Below are 18,542 nucleotides of genomic sequence, written 5' to 3' on the forward strand. Positions count from 1 at the left end.
CTTAGGCCACTTCACATGGTGTTCATGTGAGCAAGAGGCATTTTTGCCCAAATTAACTTCTAGAGATTCTTGTGTGAGTTTGGCTTCCTACAACAATAACTTCAACACACAAAAATAACAATGCCACTAATATTTTATTAAAAAACCAATAAATATGTTATGCATCTTTAATCAATTTTCTGTGTGAATAAAATATAAACTAAGTAACAGGAAACCACTACAGTGTTATTTATTTCATCTATTCAATACAAGGTACAAATAATTTTTCACAATATCTCAGCCTTCTTCCCACACAAAAGAAAATCATATTCTCTCCTTAATGATCGACTTTGGAGAGAATATATAATCAATGATAAACAGTTAAAAACTATTTTTGGCAACCACTAGACCCATAAATGTTTTGTTCAATCCTTTAACAAAACATCAAAGTATGCCCTAAAACATTAAAATATGCCATAAACATCAAAAATTTACTAAGTGATAGACAAATATTAAAATATGCCCTAAAATAATAAAATATGCCCTAAAACATCATAATACCCCCCATAGAAATATTATTCCTGTGGTTGCTCCTGCAACATAAAGGGACTTTTAGAGAAATTAATATTGCCTTTTTGAAGATTAATTAGAATACGAGGGACACCCAAGTTATAGAGTATTGTGAGTTTAGTAAAACTTTTCTAAGTATGATGAATCCTAAAGAGTTTTATTTTTATTTTATTTATGTTGGTCATAGTTTAATTTTTTTGAATTTAAATAAGATCCTTTCATATTGTTGTAGTTTTTAGGCTTGACTAGTATGCACATCCCATTGAAGATTCTTTAATTTATTTCCTACTAGATGTTCACCATATTAAACTACATTGAATAACACTTAATATAGTTAATAGAATTGAGCTTGGAAGAGGTCATCACCGATAAACACATGAAATTAGATGGTTAGCATGAACAATGCAATATTAGAATTTAATTACAACATCCAAGTTTAGTAACATAATTTTTCATAACACTAATTCTGACCAATTCCTAATCATAATGCTAAATGTAATCTTAATGAAACTTTAATCCTTATTTGAACTTTAACCACAATCATGACACTAGTCCTAATCCTAATTACTGAATAAGTCTAACATTTATAAAGAAGATAAATCAACCATCGAGATCAAATGTCTTCACTCTACTAGCTTAAACATGACTTAGAGGATCTCACTTGTTATTTTTGTTTATAATGACATATTGAGTTATTATGACTATATTGTAATGTCCCAAATTTTTAATAAAATGTATTAATTAGTTTAATTAATTAAATGGTCCTAAAATTAAGTAATATCACAAGGACTTATTTAATTAATAAAGAGGCCAAAATTTATTTAATTATCCTAGGTGTTTGTTGTGTTGGCATTCTTTTGTAAACCCTTGGGAGTTTTCTTCGAAGGGGTATTTAAGTGTGTCATAAAGGTAGTTGTTCTTAGAGTAATAAGATATTGCCTCATTAATCAAATCATTTTGATTTAATTATTAAGTCACTTATTATCTCTAGTTTACTTAAGCTAAAATTTAGGCATATAATAATTAATTTATTCAATTATTACAATGCAACCTAAGTTTTACCCTATTAGGGTTTTGATCTTCTTTTATAAGGATTGATCTCTTTGTAATTTTATTCATTCATCTTTGATAATAGCAATCTCTTTTTTGGCTAATCAAGAATGTCTCATCTATGGATGTCGGATTTCTAGCCTCTATAGCTTTTTGCTTCTCTCTTTAGTGATAGGTGTTTGCATGCAAGTGATTCTTGGGAGCTGTGGGGTTGATCTTTCATCAGTTTCAACATGGTATTAGAGCTCCAAATCTTCAAGCCTTTGTTCTGTTTATGAGAAGTTTTTCTTGACTTTTAGATCTATGCTTTTTATTTAGAGGGTTTCATTTTTTAGAGTTTTTTATGTTGAATTTGGGGGTCACCATTTTTCGATGTACTTTGAGCCCAAACATACATCACCATTGATCTTAGAGTGCCCCAAAACCCCTATTTTCATTTAAATTTGTCCAATTTGGACATAGTTGCAATTTGATGCAAACAATTTTGCTCCTAGAATGGACACGTTTCCTGAGGCAATGATTTTCTATTTTTGACACATTTCTCGAGACAATTATTTTTAGATTTTTTGGCACATAAATTGAGATTTTTTGTTCATTTTTTTTTAATGGCACATTTATCGAGGCTATGTTTTTTAAATTATTCTTAAAATCAAGATTTTTGGACTCATTTTTCAAGGCTATGATTTTGTGGTTTTTGGTCAAAAAAATTGAGATTTTGTGCACACAAATCGAGATTTTGGGGCACACAAATCTTGATAGTTTTGGTACGGAGTTGACATGCTTCCCGAGGCAATTTTGTACGGTTGGGTACACTTTTTGAGATATTTTGGCATGGATCCCGAGGTAATAAAGATTTTTATTTTGCTTTTCTAGCGCTTTTTTGACCTACATGTGGTTTTTTTGCCATAATTTGCTCATCCAGATTCATTTTTCGATCTGAAAGAAGTGCCAGAAATATGATTCTGAGCTCATCATGATTGTGCATTTTATTTGGATTTTTGATGTTGTTTAGTGGTATGTTTTGGTTATCAAAGTCAAAAGTTATATTTTGTAGTCCAAGAGACATATTTTGAGACATTCTATTTTCTAGATTCTGCTCTAGGCACATCTAATTCAATTTTTTGCTTTTCTGCATTTTGATAGATATCTTGATTGTTTTGGGTCTAGGGATCGATTTTGTTGTTTTCGATAATTTTTCATGGGTTATATTATCTATCTTATCAACCTTATGTCTCTTTTAATCTTTTTTGACATCCTTTTGTAGTATTTTTTCAAACACACTGAGATAAAGTGTCACTCTATTGCATTTCAAGATCTTGGACATCTTTGTGTTTTGTTGTACTCGCACTACATTATAAAGTGCCTTGGGGGTTTTATGTTGGCCATATTTTTCATCTTCCTTTATCAAGTAAGTGTTCCTTCCATGACATTAGCCTCATGATGTGTCAATGACACGTGCTAGTATAGGTGTTTGTACTTCTTTCAAACTCTCGATGTTCCTAGTTCTTCTTTCTACATGAGATATTGCATTTAGTTTCAGTGTTCATGTCTTACCTCTTAGCATTAGAGAGGGATTATGTTTGTTCTATTTCTTTCTTGGTTTGATAGAGTGAGCTATATATTCAGTATTTGGTCATATGTATTAGGTGATTGTAGTGGCTAGATACTTACGCATTTTGGTGAGATGGATCATTTACCATACAGACATTATTTCATTCCTATTTTTGGAGGCCATGAAGATACCTTCCATCTTCGATTGATTAGCTCTTCAAACTTAGTCTTCTCTACCTGGTCACATTCTATATAGTGGAGGTTCTTCAGATCAGTAGTTTGGCAGTGTTTGAAGCTTTATTCTTCAGTGGTGTTTTTCATGGTCATCTTTTGCTCCTAACTTCTGGAACATTCTTTCCATCTCTTTTTGGAGTAGGGTTTTTCCCATGTGGTTTTCTCTATTTCTCCTCTTTATAGAGATTTGGTTGTGCTTGGGTACCTTATCAGGCCTTATTGCTAGGACCCAAATTTTCTTTCAACAGTAGTTTCTAGGTTTTTAGCTACTCCCTAAGTTTATCTTAAGGTAGGGTGTTAGAGTAATAAGATATTGCCTTATTAATTAAATGATTTTGAATTAATTGTTAAGTCACTTATTATCTCTAGTTTACTTAAGCTAAACTTAAGGCATATAATAATTAATTATTTTATTAATTATTACAATGCAACCTAGGTTTTACCCTATTAGGGTTTTGATCTCCTTTTATAAGGATTGATCTCTGTAATTTTATTCGTTCACTTGTGATAATAACAATCTCTTTTTTTGCTCATCAAGAATGTCTCATCTATGGATCTAGGATTTCCAGACTCCATAGCTTTTTGGTTCTCTCTTCTATGATAGGTGTTTGCATGCAAGTGATTTTTGGGAGTTGTGGGGTTGATCTTTCATCAACTTCAACAGTTGTTAGCATGCAATTTGAATTATTTTCTTTGTTACGTGAATTCCAATTGGATTTTTATGTTGTTCACTATTTTGGAAGTGAGAGATCTTTCCTTTTTGGCCCTCGTAGTTTCGGTGGGATTGAACCCTCACCCTATTTTAACCTTTGTACTACCTTGCTTGGATCTGGTAAATTTGGCATCATCTTTGTTTAGGAATATAATATTGTGCTTCAATAATAATTTGTTACATTTTGTATTTGGCATACATTTTATATAGGGCAAACATTTGGAATTCGATCACCTAGATTAGCCTTTGCATTCTTGAACTTCACATCAACATTTTCCCTAGATTGTGCAACCTTCTAGTCATATGACTTCACACTAATTTCCCCTTAGTACGACTTCTCCCTCCTTAGTTGCCATCACCACACTCACTCTACTCCCTTCAAACTTCCCATACACATCTCACCTCCCTTCTTCCAACCATACCATCAATCACTATGTACAAACTTTTTCCCTTCATGTGCTCCCTCTTTCCCTACCACTGTACCCACATATTCATATGGTCCCCTCTTTGACCCCACACATTATTCCCTCATGGACTCGATATGATGTATAGTCAACAATGAGAACATGATAGTGGTATTAGATGTGGTGATCCAACCAGCTTGTTGGGAGAATTGAGAACTTGGACTTGAATCACACTATGCACCCAATGATGCCATATAGTCTCTATCTCAGTTTCCAACTGATTGGAAGGCACATTTTTTGGTCACATACTCCAAGAACACTTTTGCATGTAAATTAATGGATGAAGATATTTAGGATGACCAATACAAGGTAATCAATGACATCATCTACTATAAAGACATAATCTATTTGGGGGTCCTGAGTTCAAGATGAAGGAAATGATTTAGGAAGAAGAAACTTGCACAAATAACATTGAACCAATAACTGATGATCAACCTGATGGAAATATGAGTTCTACCTATGTTCCTTTGGATAAGTAGGCTCTACCAGAAGTTGTTTATCTTCTTGGTGACACAGACTTGATTGAGGATTGTTTGCAAGAGCAATCTTTACAATTGGTTGTATATGGAGTTTACCCCTTGGTTGGGTCTTAGGCATACATGATTGCTACCTCTTCATGTGAGGGACATCCTCATGGAAACTACAAGTTGTACCTGAGCTATGAACATGGAGGCATGAAGGCTTTGGATATGATCATCGAAATATCTCAATGAGATCCTAATGACTCTGGGCTTGGCCATGCTTATATTAGAGCGACGCAATGAAAGTTTGATGGATATTTACTTTTCTCACTTACATCCAAGTGTGTGTACATGATCATGATGCGACATGAAGACTTTAGTAGATACAACTATCTGTGCTTAGTTTGGGATCTTGAAGCTACAATGGGAAAATCATTTGATGATGGATTGCTTGAGGGTAAACAATCTTTGGGTGATGAGATTTGTAATGTCCCAATTTTTTAATTAAATTTCTTAATTAAGTTAATTAATCAGATGGTCCTAAAATTAGACAGTATCACAAAGACTTATTTAATTAATAAAGGGGGCCACTTTTATATAATTATCATAGGTGTTATTCATGTTGACATTCTTTTGTAAACTCTCAGGAGTTTTTTTTGAAAGGGTATTTAAGTGTGGCATGTTGGTAGTTGTTAGTATGCAATTTGGATTATTTTCTTTCTTCTACGAATTCCAATTTGAGTTTTCTGTTGTTTCGTCATTTTGGAAGTGAGAGATTTTCCATACTTGGCTCTCATGGTTTTAGTTAGATTCAACCCTCACCATAGTATGACCTTTGTACTACCTTTCTTTGATCTAGCAAATATGGGCATCATTTTTGTTCAGGAATATAATATTGTGCTTTAGCGATAATTTGTTACATCTTTGTATTTGGCGTACATTTTGTATTTGACAAACATTTGGAATTCAATCATCTATATTAGTTTTCACATTCTTGAATTTCACATTGGTATTTCCCCTTACTGTGCAACCTTCCATTCATACGACTTCACACTACTTTCCCCTTGGTACGACTTCTACCTCCATACTTGCCATCACCACACTTTCTTTATTCCCTTCAAACTTCTCATATGCATCTCACCTCCCTTCTTCCATCTATATTGTTAATCACTTCGTACAAACTTTTCCCCTTCTCGTACACCCTCTTTCCCCATCACCATACCCACATATTCTTACAAACCCCTCTTTGACCCCGTACGGTGTACAGTCAACGATGGGAACATTACATTTTTTTTAATTTATAGTTTTTAATATAATATTTAACATATATATCTAACTGAATAAAAGCACAGGCAATGTTGATTTGAACACGAAGAAGATCATGGTGTTGGACCTAGATGACCTTGAGGGTGTGAAAGAGTCTCTTGGTAAAAAAAGAACCAAGTCAACAAGAAGGAAGCTAAAGGCAAAAAATGACGAACAAAGAGGATTTTAAAATGATCGTCGAAAAGATGAAGGAAATGTAAGAGGAGGTGGCTCTTGAGCCAGTCTAAAGTGTGATTAGTTGTTTGCCTAGCTTACTGGTCTTTTTGGCTTTTTGAGTCAAAATGATAGGCCTGTAGTTTTTTTTGTTGTGGTCTCGGTCTTAGTTTTGTTTTGGTTTTGTGGTGAGTTGCTAGTTGTCTAGGGATGCTGATTTTCTTTAACAATATTGTTTAATATGTGTAACGCCCTGCCAAGGGACCCAAAAGAATTAACCTAAAGTTTTACTAAGTTTGCTAAACATTTTTTTTTTTAAAAGTAAGAATGTATAACATACACATCAAACACATAGTAGCGGAAGCATTAACATGTAATCATCAACAAACATACATAACAGGTTACATTCCTTAAGGATTCCAAGACGTTGAGTCACATTTAAATTTAATTAATTCTAAGTCTAACAACTACCACATCCACATGAAAGAATAATAATAAAGTCCAATGTCCACATAATATACATTTGTTCCGAATGCCTCTTGGCAAATTAATTCGGAATGCTCAATCATCCACTGTACATGTCACAGGGTATGAAAGGCTTAAAAGAATATACATATGTAAAGATAAAGATACATCATCCTCAAATCCATGATACGAAGTACAATAAAATAAATGAAACTAATAACATACCTGATACATCCATACATCCATAATGATATAACATCCATCATAAAATTTAACCATCCATCATAATAATCCATGAACAGAATGAAAGTATATGCCAACAAGAATACTCCAGCCATGGTGTCTCGGATAGATCTCAATGGTAAGAGTAAAAAGCACTACCACCTGACCGCGTGGAACCTAAATGGTCCACTCCCACCACGCTGAGGAGATAGTCTCAAGTCCCAAACAAGGTATGAAAACACAAAACACAAGTACTCTCTAAGTCTGGGAAATCCTAAAAGTATACTAACTCAAAGGTTCCAACATAGATAGACATCTAGACCTAGAAGCACCACAAGACATGTAGGAGACCAACTATGCAAGCGGGAAAGTGTCATCACATGAATCGCATTGGAAGTTACCTGAGCAATCCCTAAGGAATCTCGGGTCCCCAGTAATCCTGCGGCCACTAGTATCCTCTCGTACTGACGAGGCATACTATGGAATGCAAGGTCACAACCAAGTGTTCTCTCTACCCCATCCTAGTCTGTACTAGCACTCAAGGCATGGGAGAGAACATACAATTACCTTATTAGGTTCATTTAAGTCAATATTTAGGTGAGATGTTTTCACTTATTAAAACGAACAACTTACAATGAGTCATCCCCAAAGCCACTTCAGGTCTCTCGTCTCTCATTGCAAGCCACTTCCCGACACTACACATAGATAACCTACCCTAGGCTCATGAAAACACAAAACACAAAATCACCTTAGTCCTATACAAGCAACTAGAAAGCATCAAAAGATAAACCACAATAGTCACATCAGTTCTCCACGAGAAACTGGAAAGCATCAAATAATGATCACAATAGTTCTCTATCAGCAACTGAAGGCATCAATGATAAATCACAATATCCATCGGTTCTCCAACGAGCAACCAATAAGTATCCCAATAATAGATCACAATACTGATCGAAGACTCCAAAATGGTCAAGTCAAAACATGTCACAACATGACATCATCAAGAACAAATCACTTTAAAACACCTCAGCTTCACACAAGGAGACTGGAAAGCAATAGCAAACAGTAAATACATCCATCATAAAACACTCCATCACATTACCATGGTCGGATTAAGAAAGATCGAGACCAAATCATCACGACATCACATTCACAACCCCGAGCCTCTGGTAAACGTCCTAAACTGGTCAACATCTAATCAACCCCAAAGAACCCCAAAGCATAGACAGTACAAATAGAACAATATAGTTTCGCAGTTCACCCTTTTCACTTAACCCATTCTTATTCTAAATAGTTTTTGCAAATTATCCCTATTGATTTAAGTAAATTTTCCCCAAGATAACCAGTGAGTAATAGTTTATTCAAATTATTAAATAATATCTATCGATTTCCAAATAGAATAATTTACAAATTATTAAGATCATTCCTTTATTAATCTTAGTTAAATAAAATTTTAACTAAATTAATTAATACTTGCATATCTTTAACAAAAAACATTTTAATATTATTTAATTGTTTATTGATTAAATGAAAATACTTATTAATTATAAAAATAATAAATTTTAATAAAATTTATTAATAAAATCCATTAATTAAAAATTAATTGAATTTAAAATATAATTAAAAGTTTATTGTTAAATTAAATAATACAAACAAGCATATTATTAACAATTGATATTCATTAATATAATAATTATAAATTAATATCTTAAAAAAAAAAAAAAACTTTTAACAATGCTAATAATTAAAACATCATAATAAAAAAATGAATCATAATATACGTACGAGTCTTTTTTTTAAAAAATATGCCAAGCGATATACAAATCACTGACTGCCGTATCGTAGCGCAGACTGCTGTCGCAATTGTCCTGCGTCAGCAGGTACGACTGCGTACAGCAGGCGGCCTGCTATACTTATATTAAGTTTGGGGGGGGGGGGGGGGGGTGCGTGGGATAGCCCCCACCCATTATTAATTCATTTTTATTTTTTTAAAATTTATATAATGTGAAACAGTTAAAACGTTGATATTTAATTAATCAAAATTTATAATTATATAAAAACAAAATTAATTAAATAACTCTCTTTATATATATATATATATATATATATATATAATTTTTTTTTAAAAAAATTTGATCACCATATTATTCTGATAGGGGAAATATTGCCAACTAACCAAATTTTCAACTTAGAATTTCTTTTTAAAATTTGAACCCTTCCCAATTTAAATCCTACTTATACAGAAGTTAATTGACAAGCATCTAATAAATTCCAATATTGAAATGTTTAAACTTTCATCATAGAGAATCTACAGGCACGAAGAAGACAAGAAGTAGGAAAATTGCGTAATTAAATCAGTGATCACAAGACCCTACCTAATCTTGATGCTGATATGAAAACTCCGAAAAAACTATGAGAGAATTCGCTCCTCTGAAAAACTTTCCTAGAATACTCCTTCTGAAATTTGCTACCAAAAGATGTCTCCGCAAAATTCCTTTCTCCAAAATTTCTGGTTCCCAAAAATGAACCCCCAAAGTTGTGATAAGGAGTTTTCTTCTCAAATCGGGGCATTAATTATGTGTTCACCCGAGAGGTCTTCTTGCTCAACTTAGTTAACTCTTAAATTAACTTGCATCAATCTTTGTTTTATCTCTTAATGCACATTAAATGAATTATTAAATAACTCAATTTAGTTTTCCCTCTTGACTTCTATTTTAATCTTTATTACTTTTGAACCCATGCGCACTTTATGAAATTAAAATAACATTATTATTTCCACTTATTTTATCTTTTAATTTATTTCTTTTATTTTCAACTCAAGCTCACATCATGCGATCTAGAAACTTTAATAATTTAATATCTTTCAACTTTTAATTTATTTTAAAAACTTAATTGATAAAATATTTAATTAATTTAAATAACAATAACATTTAGCATTTATTTAAAAATGAACTCTAAATATATTATTATTAAATTAAATAAATATTATCACGTTCTAAATTTATACTTGAACTTTTATCTCCAAATTTTAATTCTTTTTATTTAATTAATTTCTCAATTAATTAAATATTAAAAAATATCATATTAATTTTCCATTTAATTAAATCATTAATAATATATATATATATATATATTTTAATTAGACTTAATTAATAGAAAATACATCAAGGAATCATAAAGCAACATACGAAAACCCATCATAGAAAAATACATACTAAATCAAACAAAAGGGTTATAATCGCGAAATAACATCATTTGATGCATTCAGAGGGTACTTAACTCAAATACTTGTCCTAATAATCAATTAGGACAATTGGCTAAAGGGTTTAGGATTTGGACTTAAGAGTTTATCTCCCCTCTCTTACCATTGAGATAATGCGATAGGGTACGCTCATCCTGGCAATTCAGGAAAGTCGATACCCGGTACCTGCAACCTGCATAAAATCCACGCATGTACAGACACAATATTCTAAGCTAAACAGACAATGGCAGGAAGTGGTGCATCGTGTAGATCCCGACTAGTAGGTGACTACGACTCCCTTCCTTAACCACATCAGAAACACCATACATAAAGAAAACAAACACGCACACCATACACATGCAGTATGGGGTAAGTATCTATAAGAAAGCACATGTGATAATAAACCATCTAACTAATCATCATTGATAACTGAAAACATTGAATAATCATCATACATGCATGAAATATAGAGTACCAAGTATTCTCATCATATAATAAACTGAGTGTAAAACAACATCTGATAATCTCTAAAATAATAATACTAATCATCAAACATAAAATTGGCCTAAAAGAATTTGGCAAGGATGACAGAAATGCGACATAAGGGCATGCACTACAATATGGTGAAGTATTTTTAATATTTTGTAATGACTGTTGAATTTTTAGGTTCCTTGATAAAAAACTATTTAACCCTTAATAAAATATATATATCTCAATGTGGACAAACCTATGTAAATGGTAATTTTTAACACTATACTCCAAACACTCTAACTTGGCAAAACATAATGACCTCCTCTCCTCCAAAAAAATCTACAATACTACTTTTTTCCTTTGCAAAGTATCATTATTTTTTAGACAGCTTAAACATCATACACTAAGACTTGATTCTTACAGTAAAAGTGTATGATGTTTAAGTGTCTTTAAACATCACACACTAAGACTTGATTCCTTGGTATATGATGTTTAAGACTGGCCTTATTTTTCACTCGTACTCCTATCAGACAACACCCTTCACATTCTTTTCTTTTAAAACTTCTAAATGATATTTACTTCTTCAATTTATTTCATTCTGGAATTCTTCCCACATCTACCGACTTCGGAACCATTCAAGGAGTTCTAAAACAATCGAATTTTATAATCTTCCACAAAATAATGTTCGAATTCCGTTAAATTAAGCAGGCGCTACGCACGAATCAGCACATTGCTAACGAGCCTGAAAAAATCCTGATCTTCTGAGCTCCATTCGTTTCATTTTCAGGTACGAGATAAGAAATCCTACGCAGTCATTAAATCTGCCGATGTGTGTTTTTTCGTTTCATCCTTATTTATTGTTTTTCAAATTTGTTCTTAGTTCTGTTGCTTGCAGTTCCCCTTTCACGGATAGAATAGCGAAGGAAAATGTATTAGTTCTACCCATATCGCGACTCCATCTCATGTCGAGGGATATTGTAATGGCAGGTTAACATTCGGGTTATTTTATCGGATCCCTCAAAATGAGTTGGTACTCCTGGTGGACAGGCGCTCTTGGTTCCAGAGCTGTAAGCATTTTAACTGTCCGTATGTTTTATAAAATTTGGTTTATGTGGGACAGATAGAGAGGTAAACTATGAGATCGTCGAATGCCGCAAAATTGCTTTTAACCCCACAGGCCACACTGTCTCTGCTGCATTGGGAAACAAATACTTAATTTATGCCCTCTGTAGGTAATAAATGTTAATTGGGGTTTTAATTAGCAGGAAAGATAAATTTTAGCTGTAATAAGCTCCAGATAGCGATATGTTAATTGGGGTTTTAATTAGCAGGAAAGATAAATTTTAGCTGTAATAAGCTCCAGATAGCTTCATATTTTTATGTATACTCTTAGCTAAGTCGTCAGTTGGGCAATCTAGTTGTTATTGTCCGCAATTTGAAGTTCGGTGAGGCTTTGGGCTTTGGCAATCCTAAAAAGTAAAAAATCATAGCCTAATACAAAACAATAGGAAGCTGTTCTGATTAGCACCAATAAAAATAATAAACAGTTGTGAAGATAATCATTCTCAAAAGCATGAAGTGCAGGGTTGACCGGTGCACCCAATTTCCATGAACAATCAACTTGAACTATTTGTGGGAAGGGGAAAAGATAGGTTTGATTTTGGGGAGTCTATAATCTTTCAGTTTCGTGTTAATGATTATGGAAGATAGATCCCATAATAGGGCCGGTAACTTAGTGGAAAAAATTCCAACAGCAAATGGGAGGTTCTAAATTTGAATCTAACCAGAAGCTCTCTGTCCTTACCACCACGTTAAAGCCTTGTTCTTACCACCATATTAAAGTTTGTATGGACCAATTAGAAGTTTAACTTAAGGCCTTCTATTTGCTGTCAACCCTCTTTATGATTGGTCCATCTTTAATTCAAATATTACTAGCACAAGCAAAGGCTTAAAGATTGGTATAAATCCTACACCACTTTATACTTAATAGAAAATTAGTTTTTATACAAATCAATTAGAAGTCTATGATCTCCCACTTGCTGCTAAGGTGCTCCGATAATAAACTGTCGGTCCCCTTTTTCACTGGTTCATCTTCATTTTAAATATGGCTCCATTTTCAATAGTTTTTCACCAGCCATACCAGAACTGAAGATGATCTGTTAACAAAAGATATTGATCACTTGGTAGCAGAGCATCCCAACAGTAAATAAGAAGTCTTAAATTTAATTCTCAAATCTATGAAAAAAAATCAAACTAACATTGGATAGAAGATAACGTATTAATTGTACCATTCTTTTTAAGTCCTTGCTTTCTTGCTCGCCATTCATACTCCATTCCAAATGTTGGAGGTCTAGAATTATTCATCCATACTCTTAAAAGGAGTCCAATAAATTTGTTTAAAACTTAAAAGAAATGAATATATAATTTAATAGAGACTATAGAATAACAAAACACACAAATCGTTGTATCATATTGTCATATTTTATCTGGTAAAAGTTTTATGAGTGAAAAGTTCAGTATAACTTAAAACTGTTTTCTATTACACAAAATTCTACCATCCACAAATGTAAAATGTCTATCAATCTTTGCATGTGCCATGTGTTGATGTTAGTAGATACAACACAAAAAATTGTGCTTACAAAAAGTAAATATACATGCTTTAACAGATGGATGAAAATAGGAAAATCCAAAGTAACATTCAATTTTTAAAAATTATGATATTGGAAATATTTTTAAAAAGTTATGGTATTGAAAAGCTATTTCAAGTTTTTACCAATTTCTCAGTGCTAAATAACTTTTACTTGTTTTGAATCCATTTATGAATTTGTATGATAGTTTCATATGTTGACTGCAATACTTTTGTACAATGTTTCCATGTGACTGCTTAATTCTATTTTCTGTTTAAATTTAAGTAGTTAAAGTGTTCTCATAAAACATTGGAATTGCAGAAAATGATAATATTAGGTCTTTTCCTACTTTAATAGATTGACTACTATTTAGTGAATAAAAATAAGCTACGGAAGAAAGGGGGATGGAGGGTGAGACTTATGCTAATTGAAAAAAATCCATGTATCTTCATTAATTTAATTCACTTCATTTAATTTTTATTTGCAAATTTTCTCTCCAATTTTTATATAAAAAATTATATTAAAATATTTGTATAAAAACCAACAACAATATTAGCATTTGCAATGGGGCCATCAGCTCCCTTAAAAAGCTTTAGAGTGGCTGGAGAGAAAATAAGCCTAGCAGCCTTACTCTTGTACTGTCGCAATGATCCCTGCTGAACTAAAAGAACAAAGCTGATTCAGATGCATTCCTTTCAGTGATGAAGAGCACATAGAATTGTTATGGATATCTTGGTGATTGGCAGATCATGGAAGATGAATGAATGTAGTCTTCTTGTTGGGCCACTCTATATTTTGTTTTAAATTTACAAAATCAGATTAAACAAAGTAAGAATGTAGTTAGAGATATATTTCTTAGAAATAAGATGAGTGGGGCCTATTTTAGAAACCTACAATTTCAAGTTAGATAACATTACAGATGTAGTTGATGAAATAATTCTAATTATTAGAACAAAGAAATCATGTATTCATCAATAAGTGGTAAATCTGATTTGTATGTTCTTTGCCATACAAGATGTGCAATAAGGAGGCATGGTAGGGCACCTCAAGATAGCCATTCTCCATCCATGCAATCATTCTCTATCTTACATCATTGGAGATCTTTGGATTTGTTAACATCCCCTCTTCTTTAGGCCGTATTTTATATGACTAAGATTCACATGCACGTCAGACATGCTGCTGATTAATATATAATTTTCATGTTCTATTAATAGATTTATTTCATGAACTGTATTTGTAAATGTTGTCTAATTTGATTATAGGTTTGTAGTCTGAGTTGGTCTAGTGCTGATTCATTGTGCTCTCAAAAAAGAGGTCACAAGTTCAAATCACACTGGGGGGTAGGGTATGTACGCCTCATTTGTAGTACAGTTAGGTACCTCCCACAAGAAGTACGAGGTAGTCCCATACACTGTCATCATATGTTAACACATACACCTATAACTGACATCGTGGACTATTAAGCCCCCTTTCCTTTTTCCTTTCCTATCTCACTCTAAAATCAAGAATGCATCATTAATTATATTATATGCTATGCTTTGTTTTATCTGATTTTCTAAATTTAAGACAGAATATAGACTAGTCCAGCAAGAGGACATCGCAATGAAGTCACGAAGAAAATTATCCCAGATGAACGATAGAAGCCTATTATTCTCATCTTTGCTCACTCAGAATGAGCGATTTCCCTTCCTGACTTGGCATTACATTTGTTTCCAGCTTTGTAGTCTTTTTGGTGCGCATTTTTGTTATATTCAGGGGATTTGGGTTTGAACATGGAAAAGAGCCGGTGACATCTGCATCATAATCTGTCACCAATAGAGTATATTACATATCGGTTTGAACTTTGAAGTCAAAACAAATGGACATCAACTTAATTTGCATGTCTAGCTTGTAGTAAACTGTAGGATGATCGTTGGTGGTAAGAAAATGAGATCAGAAATTGAATATTTCCTTTCTCTTACTAATCTCTTGTCCATTTCTTAGCAATAGATTTAAATTTCACCCCCACCCAAATGGGATATAATGACCTCCAACATTTGGGTTAACCTATTGTTGTATTATCTAGCAAAGTTGTGTTTGTGACTTTTTGTTCGCATGCAGGGCGGAGTCCAGCAAAACGTTGATGGCTTGGAAATAAAATCTGACAAGCAAAGAGTAGCCCTCATTATTGGAGTCACAGGAATTGTGGGCAACAGCTTGGCTGAAATCTTGCCTTTGTCTGACACCCCCGGTGGACCCTGGAAAGTTTACGGTGCTGCAAGGAGACCTAAGCCTGATTGGTCTCCAGATAATCCAGTTGAATACATTCAATGTGATGCGCTGAACAGGGGAGAAACCCTAGAAAGGATTTCTACTTTGAAGGATGTGACTCATCTTTTTTGGGTATGTTGGGTTAATAGAGAGACAGAGGAAGAGAACTGTGAAGCCAATGGAAGGATGTTCAGTAATGTCTTAGACGCTTTACTGCCTAACGCTGAAAATTTTGAGCACATCTGTCTGCAGACTGGTAGGAAACACTACCGAGGTCCATTTGATAATGTGACCAAAAATCGAAATATTCAGCCCCACGAACCACCCTTTCATGAAGAACTTTTTAGGCTACCCGGGCCTAATTTCTACTACACGCTTGAAGATATACTGTTTGATGCTGCAAAGAAGAAAGAGGGACTAACTTGGTCCATTCACCGCCCTACAGGCATATTTGGCTTCTCTCCATGGAGCTTAATGAACATCATTGGTACTCTCTGTGTCTATGCTTCCATTTGCAAATATGAGGGGCTTCCTTTCAAATACCCAGGAAACAAAATTACTTGGGAACAATTTACGGATATATCTGATGCTGAATTGATTGCGGAGCAAGAAATATGGGCTGCTGTGGAGCCTAATGCTAAGAACCAGGCCTTCAATTGTTCAGATGGAGATGTGCTCAAATGGAAAAGACTGTGGAAACTACTAGCAGAGAAATTTGAGCTGGAAATGTTACCATATGAAGGCGAAGGATTTAGTCTGGCTGAAGCAATGAAAGACAAGGGACCTATCTGGGAGGCAATTGTGAAAGAAAACAGATTATACCCTACCAAAATTGAGGAAGTTGGAAATTGGTGGTTTGCAGACATTTTACTAAATGCTCCATTTGAGAGTGCCCTTAGCATGAACAAAAGTAAAGAGCATGGTTTCTTTAGGTTTCGTAATACAGAATCATCTTTCCTATCATGGATTGATAAGATGAAGTCATTTAAGATTATTCCATAGCTTTGACCTGCATGCATGAAACCTATTGCTAGACAGTAGAAGAGTAGCAGGCTTGGAGTAAGCTACATAGCTTGTCTTCATTCTAGTTGTAATATTGTATGCTTTTAGACTTTGAAGTATTTGCAACTTAAATGAGTTCTGGTGTCCTAAACACAGTATGGTTGTAAATAAAAGTTCATCAGCTATAACGTATGTATTTACCTTGATTGCATCAGAGCCCACTATTAACGATGAGATTAAATAAGAAGATCATTCAAGAATTTAAATAAGTGTATCTAGCAAGGTTGATGTTTCCGTGTCGAATAGGAAAAATATTTGATCAAAATATGAATGATTTGCTTTTTAATGCTGAAAATGATTGGAAGCATAAATATAAATATAACAAAATTAAGTAATTGTTGCACATAGTGTTAGTATTTTGGAGTTCTATAATGTTTTTTAAATAAATATTTAGAAAATATTGTATTTCTCTATAAGTTTAGGGGAAATTAAATAAAAAAATATTCAAATTAAACATTAAGTGATTTTTAAAAATATTTAAATTTGAATTTTCTAACATTTCTTTGAAAGTTTAAAATGATGGATTAGTATAATATGAATTGATTATATTATCTAATTTAAAAATCTATTGAAATGATTGAGTAAATAGGCTTGTACATTGAGATGATGTGCAATTGTTCATGTTTAAGTGAATATTTTGATTGACATCCAAATCTGCTTAGAACACCCAGAAATTCTCCATATAAAATAAGAATTGTCTTAGCAAACCACCAACCTAATTTGCTCAAGTTGAAGCAAATTTACAAGCTAAACATACTTTATGTAAATTAAGATGCATTCAATATTGATAAGGAAAACCATAACCAATTGAGAATCAACATAGTCAACATATGGATTCCAAAGTTGTAGATAGATCCTAGTCTAAACATACATGAGCACTAAAAAATATATATATGTAGTTTTTATATCTTAAGCATTTGTTGAAAATGTAACACTTATGATGATGGATTTTGTAATGAGGGTAACTTACTGGACAAAGAAGTTATTATTGACTTCAGATTCATGGTCAGTTGATATACAATCTTGATTCCATATACACTAATTTCAAGGACCGATCTTTATTCTTAGGTTTTCTATTTCTCCAATGTGGTAGATCCATACTTTGCACAACTAACTAATGATGGTTGTGCAATTCACAAAAACGAATCCAAAACACACATGTTGAATCAAAATTAGAGGTTAATATAACCCTTTCTATTAGTCATTTTATGTTGACTTGAAGTACAGAATATATATGTGCAATCTTTGGAGTTGTATTTAAGGTCTAACCCTAAATCATGTTTAGATGTGATTTAACAAGGGGCGCATGCGCCAAAGTGTAGTATTGCATGAAGGGGAAATTAAATTAGTTACAATTTTTAGCAAACACTTGTTGACGATAAATTTTTTTAGCTACTTAAAAAATATATATATATATATATATTACTTAAATCAAAGTACCAAAATATGTAGTAAGTTTGAGAGATAGTATTAATGGTATAAAAAAATTGAGCAAAATTGTAAAATAGTAGCTAGTAAAACATATTTAAACTTAAAAAAAATAACATTTTACAATTGTCAAAAATAAACATCAACGTAAAACTAACAATAAATATATATAAAATAAGAAATAAAAAACATTTAACTTTATATTTGACGTGGTAAGATAGCTATTAAAATATAGTGTAAACTTAAAGAAATAACATTTTACAAATTACAAAAATA

General features: G+C 32.8%; 1 protein-coding gene across 2 annotated transcripts; it reads left to right on the forward strand.

Annotated features, from left to right (window-relative positions):
- The first annotated feature begins 11,381 nt into the window (after positions 1 to 11,381).
- Positions 11,382 to 17,047, forward strand: LOC149552020 (3-oxo-Delta(4,5)-steroid 5-beta-reductase-like). Of its 2 annotated transcripts, none has more exons than XM_089787504.1 (3): positions 11,382 to 11,686; positions 11,887 to 11,966; positions 15,627 to 17,047. In XM_089787504.1, the coding sequence occupies exons 2-3, from the start codon at positions 11,922 to 11,924 to the stop codon at positions 16,776 to 16,778; spliced, it is 1,197 nt and encodes a 398-aa protein (XP_089643630.1). In that variant the 5' UTR covers positions 11,382 to 11,686; positions 11,887 to 11,921; the 3' UTR covers positions 16,779 to 17,047. The 2 variants fall into 2 exon arrangements, with proteins under 2 accessions (XP_089643630.1, XP_089643631.1); XM_089787505.1 differs by having other exon boundaries at positions 11,485 to 11,686; positions 11,780 to 11,966.
- The last annotated feature ends 1,495 nt before the right edge of the window (positions 17,048 to 18,542 follow it).

Source organism: Cupressus sempervirens, chromosome 6 (genome assembly GCF_028749045.1).
Source record: "Cupressus sempervirens isolate cs-2001-9-10 chromosome 6, ASM2874904v1, whole genome shotgun sequence".
NCBI lineage: Eukaryota > Viridiplantae > Streptophyta > Pinopsida > Cupressales > Cupressaceae > Cupressus > Cupressus sempervirens.

Coding starts and splice junctions, on each gene's coding strand:
- LOC149552020 (XM_089787504.1), top strand. CDS start 11,922: ATGAGTTGGTACTCCTGGTGGACAGGCGCTCTTGGTTCCAGAGCT. Junction 11,967..15,626: donor GCGCTCTTGGTTCCAGAGCT/GTAAGCATTTTA, acceptor GTTCGCATGCAG/GGCGGAGTCCAGCAAAACGT.